Source organism: Callorhinchus milii, unplaced genomic scaffold (assembly GCF_018977255.1).
Source record: "Callorhinchus milii isolate IMCB2004 unplaced genomic scaffold, IMCB_Cmil_1.0 Scaffold27, whole genome shotgun sequence".
NCBI classification, from domain to species: domain Eukaryota; kingdom Metazoa; phylum Chordata; class Chondrichthyes; order Chimaeriformes; family Callorhinchidae; genus Callorhinchus; species Callorhinchus milii.
Window position 1 is genome coordinate 516,058 of NW_024704768.1, and position 15,118 is coordinate 531,175.

At 46.6% G+C, this 15,118-nt stretch overlaps 1 protein-coding gene across 1 annotated transcript; it reads left to right on the plus strand.

Annotated features, from left to right (window-relative positions):
• The first annotated feature begins 1,424 nt into the window (after nucleotides 1-1,424).
• LOC103189567 (prostaglandin E synthase 3) lies at nucleotides 1,425-14,768 on the plus strand. The gene is made up of 8 exons (XM_042344335.1): nucleotides 1,425-1,565; nucleotides 7,556-7,669; nucleotides 10,082-10,151; nucleotides 12,348-12,446; nucleotides 12,546-12,635; nucleotides 13,259-13,321; nucleotides 13,893-13,917; nucleotides 14,008-14,768. Coding segments are annotated over exons 1-8 (483 nt in total). The 5' UTR covers nucleotides 1,425-1,563; the 3' UTR covers nucleotides 14,028-14,768.
• The last annotated feature ends 350 nt before the right edge of the window (nucleotides 14,769-15,118 follow it).

The window sequence follows — 15,118 nt, forward strand, 5'->3', positions numbered from 1 at the left end:
AAATGCAGGAATTATATTTATTAAAGTGTGTCTCCTGAGCTTGTACACAGTAATGCCAGCAAAACGATATTCCTGAACGCTGCTGCTGTTAAAATATTTTTTGTGTTTCTGCTATACGATGGTGATGTGCATCCTAATTAGTCCAAATTGACAGTACAGCTTATTACCAGAGTACTCGCCCTTTGATGCATCCCTCACAGAATTGTCTTGTGCTGTTGCCGATGTGTAACCTGTTCTCTGAAAGATACTGACTTGAGTTAGGGTAGAGTTCCACGGCTGAGTGTCATCCCTGCTATCTCAAAGAACTATTAATATGTGGAAGGTGGCCAATGAGCATCAATAGGGGTATCACAGCCGAGCCTTATCCCTGTCCAACTCCCTCAGTCCACATTGCAGTATGTGAATTTTCAACAATGGTTGCGATATAGTATTTGGGAAGTAAGAACCCTGGCTGTTCTCCCATCCACTTGTGTTGTGGGGAAATGCTATAAATCAATTCACATGTTTAGGGAAGCTGAAACTATATGGTTGCTCCAACTTCTATACAGTAATCTTACCACAGACCTTCCTGCTATAACTCTGAGCTACACCAACGGCCGTTACCATTGGCTCAGCCATGGAGGTGATGAGGTGCAGAGCAGGCTGAAAGATTAACCTGTTCTCATGATAAACACGTAACCACATGGTTGCTATTTTAGTAATTGGTTTGCGATGGATCCAGTGCTCCAGCCCAAACCTATAATGTTACAGTGCGAGAGTTCAATATCCTTCTGGTGAAGGCACCATCCAGTTCCAATCGGGAGTCCCGAAGTGTAGTAAGCAAAAAATTCTGAATTTGATTCCTGGGTGAAACCTTACGTAACTCTCCTTCCTCCACATGCTTCTGTTTACTTATCAGTAAGTAGTAATCTGTTTGTTAGTCGATTAGCGGATTGCTTTGCGGGGATAATACTACCTCAAAACAAAAAAAAGTGGTCACTCAATCCACAACTGTTTGTGGGACACTGCTGTGCATAATTGACCGCTGTGTTTTGCCTGTGAAATACACAGTCACTACACTTTACACAACATCGTGTGAAGCGCTTTGAGACAAAGACATGATAAAGCGCTGTATCAAATGCAAGGATTATTATTATTTATTATATTCACCAAGTGGTTGCAGCATTTGCCTGCAGAGTACACAGTCACTACACATGACACGTGCCTGGGTGGGTTAGGCCAGGCACGTGGCTTTGCTACAGGGGCGCCATTAGCGGCTGATCGCGCGGGAAGGCAGCCTGCGGGGGGGCGGGGCTGGAGCCGGCCGGAACCAGTCGATCGTGGCTGATTGACGGGCGGAGGGAGCCAATGGCAGCCGCGGGACTCGGCGTGCGTGCGTGCGACGTGGTTACCATAGCTCGCGCTGCGTCGTGCGTCAGTCAGTGAGTCAGTCAAACCACCGACTGAGGAAAGGCCGCAACGAGAGCGTCGACACCCCGGCTCCGCAGTCACCGCATCCCGAGACCCGCCGCCGCCGTCCCCCGCACTCCCCCCGACACGGACCGACCGCCAGCAGCAGCCGCCATGTAAGAGGGTGATTCGCGGAGTCGGTAGCGCGTTTGCTGGGCTGGTGCTCCTGAGGCGCGAGGCCGCGGGCGCTTCTCGTGGCCGTTCGTGAGGGGAGAGAGAGAGAGAGCGGCGGCGGCTCTCTCCCTCCCTCCCTCTCTGACATGGGGAATCGTCTCCGTTTCCTCTCCGATGTGAGAGCCCACGCGGTGTCCAGGCTCCTCTCCCCCTCCCCCAGGCCCGCGGCCTCTCCCTCCCATTTCCCTCCATTTTATTTAAACACGTTTGTTCCGTGTCCTCGCCCCCCCCGGGCCGCCACATGCTGCCCCCCCCCCCCTCTCTCTCTCTCTCTCCTGGAGGGGGGGAAGGAAGGAGGAAATGGACGGGCCTCACGCACGCACTCTCTCGCTCTCCCCCCTGTCTGATATCCCGCTAAAGAAGAAAATTGCTGTAGTTTTCTCTCTCTCTACGATTTCATTTTATATGCGATTTAATTATAACATCGTACACTCGATTGTTTGTGTATTTATAAATGTACACACACACCACTCACCCCTCACCATCCCACTAAAAAGAAAACTGCTGACAATCTCTCCACAATCTAATTTAACCATTCGTTATTTAAATGAATAGTCAGTGTTTAAAGCATTCCCTCCCTCTCCCTCCCTCCCTCTAACACCCTCTCTCCCTCCCTCTCTCTAACACCCTCTCTCCCTCCCTCCCTCTAACACCTTCTCTCCCTCCCTCCCTCTAACACCCTCTTCCCTCCCCTCTCTAACACCCTCTCTCCCTCCCTCTAACACCCTCTCTCCCTCCCTCTCTCTAACACCCTCTCTCCTCCCTCCTCTAACACCCTCTCTCCCTAACACCCTCTCTCTCTCTAACACCCTCTCTCCCTCCCTCTCTCTAACACCCTCTCTCCCTCCCTCCCTCTAACACCCTCTCTCCCTCTAACACCCTCTCTCTCTCTAACACCCTCTCTCCCTCCCTCTCTCTAACACCCTCTCTCCCTCCCTCCCTCTAACACCCTCTCTCCCTCTAACACCCTCTCTTCTCTAACACCCTCTCTCCCTCCCTCTCTCTAACACCCTCTCTCCCTCCCTCCCTCTCTCTCTCCCTCTCTCTAACACCCTCTCTCTCTAACACCCTCTCTCTCTCCCTCTCTCTAACACCCTCTCTCCCTCTAACACCCTCTCTCCCTCCCTCTCTCTAACACCCTCTCTCCCTCCCTCTCTCTAACACCCTCTCTCCCTCCCTCTCTCTAACACCCTCTCTCTCCCTCTCTCTAATATCCTCTCTCTCCCTCTCTCTAATATCCTCTCTCCCTCCCTCTCTAACACCCTCTCTCCCTCCCTCGCTCTAACACCCTCTCTCCCTCCCTCTAACACCCTCTCTCCCTCTCTCTAACACCCTCTCTCCCTCTCTCTCTAACACCCTCTCTCTCCTCCCTCCCTAACACCCTCTCTCCCTCCCTCTCTCTAACACCCTCTCTCCCTCCCTCTAACATCCTCTCTCCCTCCCTCTCTCATATCCTCTCTCCCTCCCTCTCTCATATCCTCTCTCCCTCCCTCTAACACCCTCTCTCCCTCCCTCTCTCTAACACCCTCTCTCCCTCCCTCTCTCTAACACCCTCTCTCCCTCCCTCTCTCTAACACCCTCTCTCCCTCCCTCCCTCTAACACCCTCTCTCCCTCCCTCTCTCCCTCCCTCTCTCTAACACCCTCTCTCCCTCCCTCTCTCTAACACCCTCTCTCCCTCCCTCCTCTCACCCTCTCTCCTCCCTCTCTCCCTCCCTCTATCTCACACACTCTCTCCCTCTCTCTCTAACACCCTCTCTCCCTCCCTCTCTCTAACACCCTCTCTCCCTCCCTCTAACACCCTCTCTCTCTCCTCTCTCTAACACCCTCTCTCTCCCTCTCTCTCTCTAACACCCTCTCTCCCTCCCTCTCTCTAACACCCTCTCTCCCTCTCTCTCTCTAACACCCTCTCTCTTTGGCCGCTTCCCCAAACCCCCAAAATTTTATATGTTTTTTTTAAAAATGAAAATCAATGTCGCCCTCTCTCTCTTCCCCCCAAACCCCCAGCCCCCGGGGCGGGCGGGAGAGAGAGAGAGAGAGAGCTCTGCACTATAGGGTTAAGCGACGCACACTGACTGGTTGTTTCTAGAAAATTCTCGGATCTCCCCTCCCCTCCCCCTCCCCCCGCGCCGCTGCCTTGAATTTTAATGGTTGTTTCTCCTGCAGCCCCTCTGCTTCCCCTGGTCATACCCCCCCCCCTCCCTCAGGTACATTTCTCTGCCCGGCTCCACACTGTCGCACACGCCTTTCCCCCCCTCTCTGCTCCTCCCCGCGGGGCGGGCGGGCGGGCGGGCGCGGTGCTGGGGCGGGGTGGGTGGGTGAGGGAGAGGAGCCGCCATGCTGCTGCTGCTGCTGCTGCTGTGCCATTCATTACCTGACCAGCGACACAGCTCAAACCACTCGCTCGCGCTCTTTCTCTCTCTCTCTCTCTCTCACTCACTCACACCTTCTCCCTTATTGCTTGTTTGATAAATGTCTCTATCGGTGTGTGTGTGTTTTTTATATAAAAGAAATCTAATTGAGATATTTGGGTTTCCTGGCAATATTGTTAGCGATTGATTGTTTTGGGGGGTGGGGGGAGAGGGCGTAAATTCGCAGTTTGTGTGCCCTTGGTTTGATTTAGGATGAACTGAGGGCACGGCACCCCTTTTTATATTTGGGTATAATATATAAGGTATAATATATAAGTATACTAAACACCTTTCGTGATTGCGATACTTGTACCTGCCATACTTATTTTAGATTCACTAATCATCCTAACCACCTGCAGTATGGACCATTTTATTTAGTATGCAAAGGATAATGTCACTTCTTCCCCATCCCCAACTTCAGATGTACTCTTTTACAGTCTGGTTGTCTCCTCTTTCCTGCGTGCCCCCCCCCCCCCCCATCAAAAATAATAGGGCCTTGAATACAGGTAGTGAGAAGGGTTTCAGGTCCAATTGCATTGGTTCCTCATTGCAGTCTTTGGACTGTACACAACCTGCCTCCCGGATATAGCTTCTTTCTTTTGGTCAGTCAAGTATTTTAACACATGTAGAAACCCATCAATCACTATGCTTGGGTGCCCAAACCAGAGAGGGTTCTGTATACGTTTGTCATCAGCATCTAGAAGTTTCCCTGTGTCTAGAATGTAATATGACTCTCCATAGAAGGACACACCCTGTTTGCTTAATTCTGGTGAATATTTTGGACACCATGGAGATGGATGCCCTTTGGATGTGGATTGGACACTTAGGTGGAGTATTGGAGGGCAGTTGATGCTCATGGTACTGTGAACCAGCATGTAACAGTGCAATTAGGAGAGGAGTGAAGCCAGTTGGGGAATAAAGTAGTCCTTGGAAGCAAAACTTTATCTGGAATGAATTCACAAAATGCTGCTGTTATTGCTTTATTTAAGCAGGTGATTAATATCTTAGTTAATTTTGTAGATAGGAGTTTAGTAACAAACTTTGATAAATGTTAATACGATGGACAGCTAAAGTACTGTAAAAGGCCTATATGTGGGTGAGTGGATTACATTTCAACAACCATTTTGTAAAGTGTTGTGTTGGACCATCCATCGCGGCTACCGCTCCAGAATGTTTGTATCTCCATCTCATCGCTGGTACTCCTGGAGAGACTGAAGGCAAGAATCGTAGCTCTCAGTTAATATAGAAAAGTCAAGGTTCCAACATGTAAGGAAAATATAGTTTTCAATTGGGGAGCAAAGGAGATGCTTTGAACAGAAAATCCTTCCTGCCGTTTTTGTCCACTATTCCAGTAACCCTCATGATAAAATATTTGGCACAATTATACAGTCAAAATTGCATCTCCAAATTAGTTTTAAATAATAGCGATCCCCATTATGCTGCAGTTAAAACCGAGTGAAGACAGTCTTTGTGCAATTAACATTGAGCCAGAGAATAAAGAGCAGCCACACCTATGGCTTCAGTATTTAGTCGTGGGTTATTCGTTTCAAATTTGATCTTCTATAAGGATAAGAACATAGGGATTATAGTATTGCAGTGCTCAAAGTTACTAATGTCCGCTGTAAGGATGTGTGGGATGGAGTGAGTTGCTTTCTGTTCTCAGCCTTCTTTCTCCACAGTGAGAGAAAACATCTGTCAGAGGTGACTTGGGCTGTCCTTGCACTTAACCTTGTGGCTGCCAGAGAGCATCATGGTTAATCCTCTCTGGTGTACGAAATACCGTCTTCTACTCCTGTACTAGAATTTAAACCAGGCTTTGGGGAATTTGTGGGTTCAGACCCTGTACCCATTGCTCGAGAGCAGGATGTTGGAGCATCAGTGAGACTGCTAAACGGGTTATAATGGCTTGTAATTGGCCCTTTAGACTCCATGAAAGTAATTTAGGAAGATGAGACCTGGCATTGTGATTGCATCACAGGGAGAGAATATTCCCTGCGGAAGATTGTTCCTTTTCAAGGAAAAGAACATTCAAGAAAAATTGCTTTAGAGAAAAGCTGCACATCACAAATCCTCTCTGCTGACCTCAGTCCAGTCTGGTACTCATTCCAGTTTTCTTTCAAATTCCTGGATTTGCTAAATGGACATAAGATGTCTGGTCATGTAGATAGCAAATTATTCTTTAGTTACTGAAGGTAAGTTTTTTTAAAAAATTACTTGGTATCAAGACTTGGTGGGGTGGGGGTTAGACAGAGAAGGAGGGGTGTGTGTGCATGTGCACACACAGAAGGGAGGTATTAGGAGCTGATGCAGACCTTGTCAACTTAATACTTGTTTAAGTGGATCCTGATCGACTTGTAGAGCTAATGTGGAAGATTTGAAGCATCTTGTAAGAAACTTCATTAAGATGTATATTGTATGTTAGCGTGTGTTCACCAGGACACTAAGCAATATACTCATCATCTTATCGGATCAGGTGCTTCTTTGCTGTACGAATTGAAACTAAGTTAAATGTATCCTCCTGGGAAATCAGCATCCACCTTTAACTAGCTTAACCAGGGTGAGGTTAAACCCTGAGGGAAACATGCCTGTCTTCCCCCTCCAGGAGTTGTGGAGCTAGGTTGAAAGAGATTTTCCCAATCCTCCAGCCCCTACATGCTTTTTGTATAAAAATAAAGAACAAGAACAGGAGCTAGAATCATAGAATATTACTGCACAGAAGGAACTCCATTCGGTCCATCGTGCCTGTGTCGGCTGTTTGGAAGACCTTACCCAATCAGTCCCACTCTCCTGCTCTGTACCCATATCCTTGCAAAGTTTTCTTTTCAAGAACCTATCTAATTCCCTTTGGAAATTTGTTATTGAATCTGTTTCCACCAACCTTTCATGTAGTGCATTCCAGACTGTAACAACTGTGTAAAATAAAAATATCATCTCCCCTCTGATTCTTTTGCCAATTATCTTATATCTATATGGCCTGGTTACTGACTCACCAGCTAGTGGAAACAGTTTCTCCCTATCTACTCTATCAAAACCTCTCATAATTTTGAACACCTCTATTAAATCTCCTCTTAACCTTCTCTACGCTTAAGGAGAAAAATCCCAGCCTCTCTCATCTCTTCACATAACTAAAGTCCCTCATCCCTGGTACCATTCTGGTAAATGTACTCTGCACCCTCTCCAAGCCCTTACATGATTGAACATTTGGTCACATTACCATAATACTGTTAGCTTTATTGCTGTTTCTTTCTACGTTTTGACATGAGTTGCAGTCCAGGCAATGTCTTGGGAGAATAGGCTCTTGGCAGTGAGTTATAAGACAACAGTTGTATCTCTTAATTTTGATAACGTGGCTTAAATGGTTTATGAACGTCAGCAGAACTCGGAGATTAAATTGTACAAGTCACTGTGTTGTGCAAATATAAATTTTTTTGCAACTTTGAAAACCTGTATGTTATTCTCCTCTCCCCGTCCCCACCTCAAACACACCTTGTGATTGTTTTTCTCTCTCCTCACATGTATTTAGGCAGCCCGCCTCTGCAAAGTGGTACGACCGAAGAGACTATGTCTTTGTTGAATTTTGTGTAGAAGACAGTAAGGATGTCCAAGTAAATTTTGAAAAAGAGAAGTTTACATTCAGGTATGTAGCTGACATCTGCCAAGAGCTACACACATTTTTTTTTAACCAACATATGTTTTCATTTGTCTAATTCTTTGCTCACTCAGGGTTCTTCATGATTGGGTGGTTGGTGGGATTTGACATCTTATGGAAAGGAATGAGAGCATTCACAACACACTGATGCATTACATTGGGTTACCTTGTCACATCTTGTGCTGCAAGATACTCATGGACCTTCTCCACGCCCCCACCACCACCTAAAAAAATCTCCCAGTAAACGAAGCAAATGTCTTTCTGTGTTGCTTTCGTTATTTTGTTTACACATTGAGGATGTTTAGTTATTTGTTTCCTTTTTTTAAACTGTACAATCTTCCTTAACCTTGAGTTCAGCAGATAATAGGCTCGGAGAGTTCTGCCCTTGGTATGAAATGCAATTTATTTACTCTTGATAAAAACGCCTGTTCTCTGTCGCTCCTGCTCTTCAGTGTTACCTGGCTAAGCTCCTGTTGTGCACGTCGCCTTTTACTCACGATCCTTACACTGGTTTTCAAATCCCTTCATGCCCTGGCACCTCCCTACCTCTCCGACCAACTTACCGCACAACCTGCTGCCTCCGCTCGACTGCATATCCTTTATGCCCTCCGTTCTATATTGGTGGCTGTGCTTTCAGCCACTATTCCCCGAAACTCTGGAACACTCTTCCTCTATCCCTCCGCCTTGCCCCTTCCTTCCCTGTGTGAGAGGTGCTGTGTAAATGCAAGTTGTTGTTGTTACTTTAAACTTAGCAAACTGAGAGCTGCTTCCTTCCACTTATGCTTGTCTTGCCTTGTTGCCCAGCTGCCAACTGACCTAGACAAGGGAGGTTCTGTCTCCTTTTGTCCTGGCCAACAATCCCCAAATAAAATAGGTCAGTCACTCTATGGCTCTTTGTGAGACATTGCTTTGTGCAACTGGCTGCTGCATTTTATCGACAAAATACAGAGTCAAACCACTTGACTATATATCCTATAAAGTGCGTTGAGGCATCTTGATGCTTCAACGTAGAGTCCTGTGGCTCAGTGGTTAGAGCACTCGCTTTGCAAGTGAGAGACCTGAGTTCAATTCCAGGCAGAGGGCGAAACCTTGGGCAAGTTTCCTTACTCCACACAGAGCCTAATAATAATCCCTCCAAACAAACAAAACAATGATAAATTATTATATTATTGATGAGGTGCTATCAAATGCAAGGATTATTATGTTTATTATTATGTAATATGTTTTAAACTTCAATATCCTCTAGCACAGTATTTGAATGACTACTTGTGAGTAAGTCTCAAGACTATACTGCTGAGGCAGGCTTGGTGGGGGGAAATTGGCCAGAGTCCTTGTTATTCAATGGCTACTGGTGGATGTTGTGTAGACATCAGCCAAGGACTGGAATGGGCGCACATACAAAATCCTTTTGTGGTTAACTTGCCTGTTGACACTTCAGGAATACTTTCTGCTTTCAGAAAATGAGGGTTGGAAATCAGGAGTAGGGGAGCAACTTCCCCCAAAAATCCTCTAAGAGATTGAGTCTAAAGAATTAAATTTCATGAAGGATTATAGAACAGATGGTTCAACATATAGTACTGCTTTTCATCGGATATGGCTTAACTGAACAACCAGCCATAGTGTTTTTTGACCATCTGCTTTTCAGGGCTGGGAAGGCAATGCACCAACATTCTACAGGCCAGGAGTTTTCAGTGTTATATTTTGCATGTATAGTACATACAGCAAGGCTTTATGGTGCTTTGCTGGCATCATCAACAACACATGACATTTACACGGCGCCTTTCATGGCGAGAGGATGTCGCAAGGTGCTGGACAGTCAGGGATTTGGACCCGAGCTGGGGGTTGAGATCAGCAGGGGTGGAGGGCAGGGAGGTTGGGTGTAGGAGGGTGACCAAAGGCACAGTCAAAGAGGTGGGTCTTGAAGGAGGTGAGGGAGGGAGCAAGGAGAATGGAATACGGGGGTGGAGTTCCAAAGGATGGGGGCAGAGAGCCTGAAGGCCCGATATGAGGTGGAGGAAGATTTGTCCAATCAGTTTGATCAGTGCTGTTACAGATGCAGCCAAGGCGACAGTTATTTGCTTGGACAAACTTGTGTCCCATGCTCATAGCTGTTAGCTGAGCAGTTTCTCCAGCCTCTGTTGAGAAACCCTCTTGGTTGTTGCTCCAGAATTCTGGTGTGTGGCTCTAGCAGAGAATCTTTTACAAAAAATGTTTTGTGTTGTGGACTGCAAACGTGTTAGTAAATTTGAACATTATCTTGCATAATTCAAACATTATCTCCCAAACATTTATGGTAATAGTACCCATTGTTTTTTCTCAACATAGTTTATCTCTTCGACTTGACCCTTCCATGTTTCACGGAATAAAATTATAAAGATGTGAGTTTTTTTTCCCCTGCAGCTGTCTTGGAGGAGCTGACAACGTGAAGCATTTTAATGAAGTTAATCTTTATAATGCAATTGATCCAATGGTGAGTATGTGATCTCGATTTACACTCAAATTGTGCAAATCACTATCTTGTGTTCCGAATTCTCGATCCTCACCCTCACCTACAAGGCCATTCACGGCCTCGCTCCCTCCTACCTCTCCGACCTACTATCCCCCTACCTACCTGCCCGTACCCTCCGTTCTTCTGGCTCCGGTCTGCTCCACATCCCCCGCCCCAACCGCCCTACTATCGGTGGCCGGGCCTTCAGCCCCGAGGCTCTGGAACTCTATCCCCCAGTGCCTTCGCCTTGCCTCCTCCCTTTCCTCCTTCAAGGCCGGTCTCAAGACCTTTCTCTTTGATCGTGCCTTCAGCTCTCCTCTCGACTCTCTACCCCCTCCTCGCTCCCTCCCTTCCCTCACCCTGACCGTTTCCCCCTTGCTCGGGTCCTGACCCAACTGTACAGCGCCTTGGGACGTCCTCCCGACGTGAAAGGCGCTCAATAAATGGAATCTTGTTGTTGTTGTTCCCTTCTGCTCTTCCCCCTTCCCCCCCGCGCACAAACACACACGCGCGCACACCTTCACTCGTAGAGGGGAAGTCTGTACAATTGTACCTCTTGTCCTCTGCTTGGCAGCAGGGCATTTGCTGAGTATCCCCAGCATGGGTCCGAAACACTGATTGTCCAGTGACTTGGGATTTGAATTTCTTTCTAAATCCATCCCAAAACCCTACTTTAAATGGACCACAAATCTGTTTCCAATCTTGGGCTGAAATTCCCTTTCTTCCTGAAAATCCCATTTTTGTAAACAACAAAAAAAGGAAACAGCCGGGGTCAAAGTCACTAACGACTTTCTGAACATCTGCGACCAGGGCTCTTACTGCCTCCTTGTCCTCCTCGACCTCTCTGCTGCCATTGACACTGTCGACCATTCTATACTCCTACACCGCCTCTCCTCTCACCTCAACCTTTGTGGACCTGCCCTTCTCCTCCAGCCCCTGCACCATAACGTGTGGCGTCCCTCAGCGCTCTGTCCTTGGCCCTTTTTCATTAACTATATGCTCCCCCTTGGTGACATCATCCGCAGACTTTGGGTCAACTTGCACATGTATGCGGATGACACCCAACTCTGCCTCCACCCTTGATTCCAGGACCCACTGCTGTACTCACCGACTGCCTGTCAGACATCAAGTTCTGGATGAGAGCAAACTTTCTGCAGTTGAATGTCAACAAGACCGAGGCTCTCCTGCTTGGGCCTCCATACCTTGGGCGCTGACAGCATCTCCCTCCATTCACTCTATATCTCTAGGAGCCAATACGGAACCTCGGTGTCCTGTTTGACTCTCAACTGTCCTTCATATCCCACGTCCATGCAATGACTCCCTCCGCCTTTCCCCACCCCAGCAACTTTGCCCGGCTCCGCCACTATCTCACACTGCAGGCCGTCGAGACTCTTGTGCACACATTTATAATATCCAGTCTCGACTACTCAAACTCTCTGCTTGTCGGCCTCCCCAATTCCTCCCTCTATAGGCTAGAGATCATCCAGAACTCTGCAGCCCGTATCCTCTCCCACACCAGGCTCCGCGACCCTATCACCCCCATCCTCGCCCAATCCACTGGCTTCCCATCACAGAGGATACTGTTCAAGATCTTGGTCCTCACTTTCAAAGCCCTCCACTTTCAAAGCTCCCCCCTATCTCTGCGACCTCCCAATTCTCTACCAACCTGCCTGCTCCCTCCACTCAGTGGGCTCCAGCCTGCTTCACGTCCTCCGCCTCGCCTGCTCCACCATTGGTGGGCGGGCTTTCAGCCACCCTGCCCCCACCCTCTAGAAGTCCCCTTTCGCAGTCCCTCCGCCTCGCCCTCTCCCTTGCCTCCTTCAAGACCAGTCTCAAGACCCTTCGACCATGCCTTTGGTCACCCTCCTCTCTTCCCCCCCCACCCCCGATCCTGACCTCCCCAGCATGGGTCCGAAACACTGATTGTCCAGTGACTTGGGACAACCTCCTGACGTGAAAGGCACTGTACGATTGGCTCCCAATCACCGAATGAATCGACTTCAAGATCCTCTCGCTCGTTTTCAAATCACTTCATTCCCTCACACCTCTCTACTTCTCCGACCTGCCTACCCCCCACTCCACCACCCGCTGTTTCCGCTTGACTGGCTCCCCCACTCACGCCCCTCTCCTCCCTCAGATTATAAAGGGAGTACAAGTGTTCTCTATGTGCTGTTGTAGGATTCCAGACAGAAGCGGACAGACCGATCGGTGCTGTGCTACATACGAAAAGGAGAATCTGGGCAGTCGTGGCCACGTCTAACCAAAGAAAAGACAAAGGTGAAGACAGACCTGGTTGTGTCAATTTTGTGTTTTCCCTTAAACCTCTTTTGTTGGTTTTCTGGTGTTGAGTCACTGACCTGACCTGTTTTTGTGCAGTTAAATTGGCTGAGCGTGGACTTCAATAACTGGAAAGACTGGGAAGATGAAGGTGATGACGACATGCCCAGCTTTGACAGGTTTTCAGAGGTTAGCACTTGTCTACTGAACTGTTAGATTGTTTACCTCTTTGACCACACTTTTGGTCATTTTCCCCCTTGGCTTCCACCCCCACTCAACCGTATCAAGCACTTTGAGACGTACATTCAAAACAAATCTGCGGAAATGCTACTTCGGTGAGCGAGTAGTAAACGTATGGAACAGGCTCCCTAGGGAGACAGACGGTGGAAGTAGAAAGTGTTGATTCTTTCAAGAACAAATGAGGTAGATTTCTGTCAGGAAATAATATCTGGGGATTCAATATATAGTTTGGGGACATGATATGAGCATGCGACTGCCAGGATAGCAGAAGGCAAACTCAATGGACCTTGGTCTTCTGTCACCCACAAATGCTTATTTTCTTACTTCCGCCTGATGTGAAAGGCATTGTACAAAAGTAATATTTCATAGAACCATAGAATCGTACAGCACAAAAAGAAGCCATTCGGCCCATTGAGTCTGTGCCGGCTCTTTGAAAATTAATTGAAAATTTTATTTTATTAGTTTGAGTTATGAAGGTTTCTAAAATGATTTTTTGAAAAAAAAGTATACGTGAACATCATTGAAATAGAATCTTCCCCAGTGTTTCCCATTTTCCATGTGGTTCTTTACAGATGATGAACAATATGGGGGGAGAAGATGATGGAGATATTCCAGAAGTAGATGGAATGGATGATGTAAGTATGAAGTTTGCTGGTTTAATTAAAACTCTTTTTGTGTTGGCGGCAGTAATTCATAATAATCTTAAAGTGGAATGAGACTATTCAAGTTTCCAATCATTGATATCCAATCTAATGACCTTTCAGACATCTCACATGAATGAACATTTAACAGGATGTTGTGTGTAAGTGCTCAGAGTGTGCATTTTGACTCTGCCCTGTAAACTCACCACTTGTATGGGAATCCAGTTGGTGAGAAAGAGGTGGGAGTGGAGATGGCCATAGGTACTCCAGTGCAATATGGAGAACAATTTTCATGAACTCCCATTAGAGCCACTGCCTAGTGTGAAACCTCCTGGTCTGTTCCCTGGTCTATGCTGGGTGATCAGTGAGCTTGCAGTTTGGGGTGTGAGGATGGAGGGCAGGCAGGCGAGAGCAAGTTTGCCCTGGTCTGTTTTCTGGTATATTGTGCAGATTGGTTTCAGAAGGCAAGCAGGAACTCAGAGGCTTGATCTGTGAATTGTTCATTATATTTGTAATCATTCAGTAATTATATTTGTTAAAATAATACTTTCACTGTGCTCCGCAGGAGGATTCGGATAGTGATGACGAGAGTAAGTACAATCTTATACAATCATCTTTTAAAGGCAAGTAAGTGACTGTTTGTCTACCCAATACTTAACTTTTTGTTTCTTTTTTTCCAGAAATGCCAGATCTAGAATAAAGGAATTCGGGGGGGAAAGCTTCAGGGATTTGGAAGCAAAAAAAACATTCATTAAACTGTTGATTTCAAACAAAACAATTATAAGTTGATAGCTGTTAAGGGCAGTGATGCATCTTTTAAGCCATTTTCAACCTGTTTAAAGGCTTTTTCTAGGGGTCGATGCATACCAGGGTATTGGAAACAATTGCTTGCCAGTACAGTACTATACAAAGATATGCCATTGTGTGCAAAGACTTCAAAAAGCATTGAGTTTTAAAAGTTATTTATTCAGTGACTGGGATTGTACTGGTTAGTACTAAAACCTCAGTATTGGGAGTTTCTATACAACCTGGGGAAGTACTGAATTCCTTCAACATCACACACCCTAATCCTGCAACAGTTAGAACTTTGAGGTTTCGTTAACTTTACAAATTGGCCAGATCCCTAATAATTGATTTAAAATTGTTAACGGTATCAGTTGACCCTTAGGCTTCTACATCTGTTAGTAAGATGAGTGATTAAAGGCTGTACATTGTCGCTTGTGGATCTTAAAGTGGCTGTACATTTAGATAACCAAAAGTGTATTTGCACTGTCTTGAGTATGAATGCAAGTTCAGAGGGGAAAATGTCAATACACTCTCTTTAGGATGTATTTTGTGAAATCTGCTCAGTACAAGCTGAAAACCTCAATTTATGTCAAATGCAATGGAATTTTTTTTAAGCCTACAATATTTCTAATAAAGTTAACACTTACACAGATAACACATTTGATGTATTTTTTTTAATGGGTTAGGATTTCTGTTCTGAACGGTCATAAGATCACAGTAGAATTTTGGAGGAAAAGCCCTTTAGCCTCCGCACGGTTTATTTTACTTAGGTGCATAGGAGCAGGAGTGGGCCATTCAGCCCCTCAAGCTTGTTCCGCCATTCTGTAGGATCATGGCTGAACTGTAGGTCAACTCCAATTGGCTCCCGCGTTTCGCCCACAAAATCCCTTGACTCCACATGGAGTCCTGTAGCTCAGCGCCTTGCAAGCGAGAGACCTGAGTTCAATTCCAAGCAGGGCGAAACCTTGGGCAAGTTTCCTTACTCCACACGCCTAAAAATAATAT

What these genes read in the sequence shown, in the direction of transcription:
- LOC103189567 (XM_042344335.1), top strand. An exon ending in ATAATGCAATTGATCCAATG is followed by an intron (nt 10,152 to 12,347) that starts GTGAGTATGTGA and finishes GTGCTGTTGTAG; the next exon opens with GATTCCAGACAGAAGCGGAC. An exon ending in AAGTAGATGGAATGGATGAT is followed by an intron (nt 13,322 to 13,892) that starts GTAAGTATGAAG and finishes TGTGCTCCGCAG; the next exon opens with GAGGATTCGGATAGTGATGA.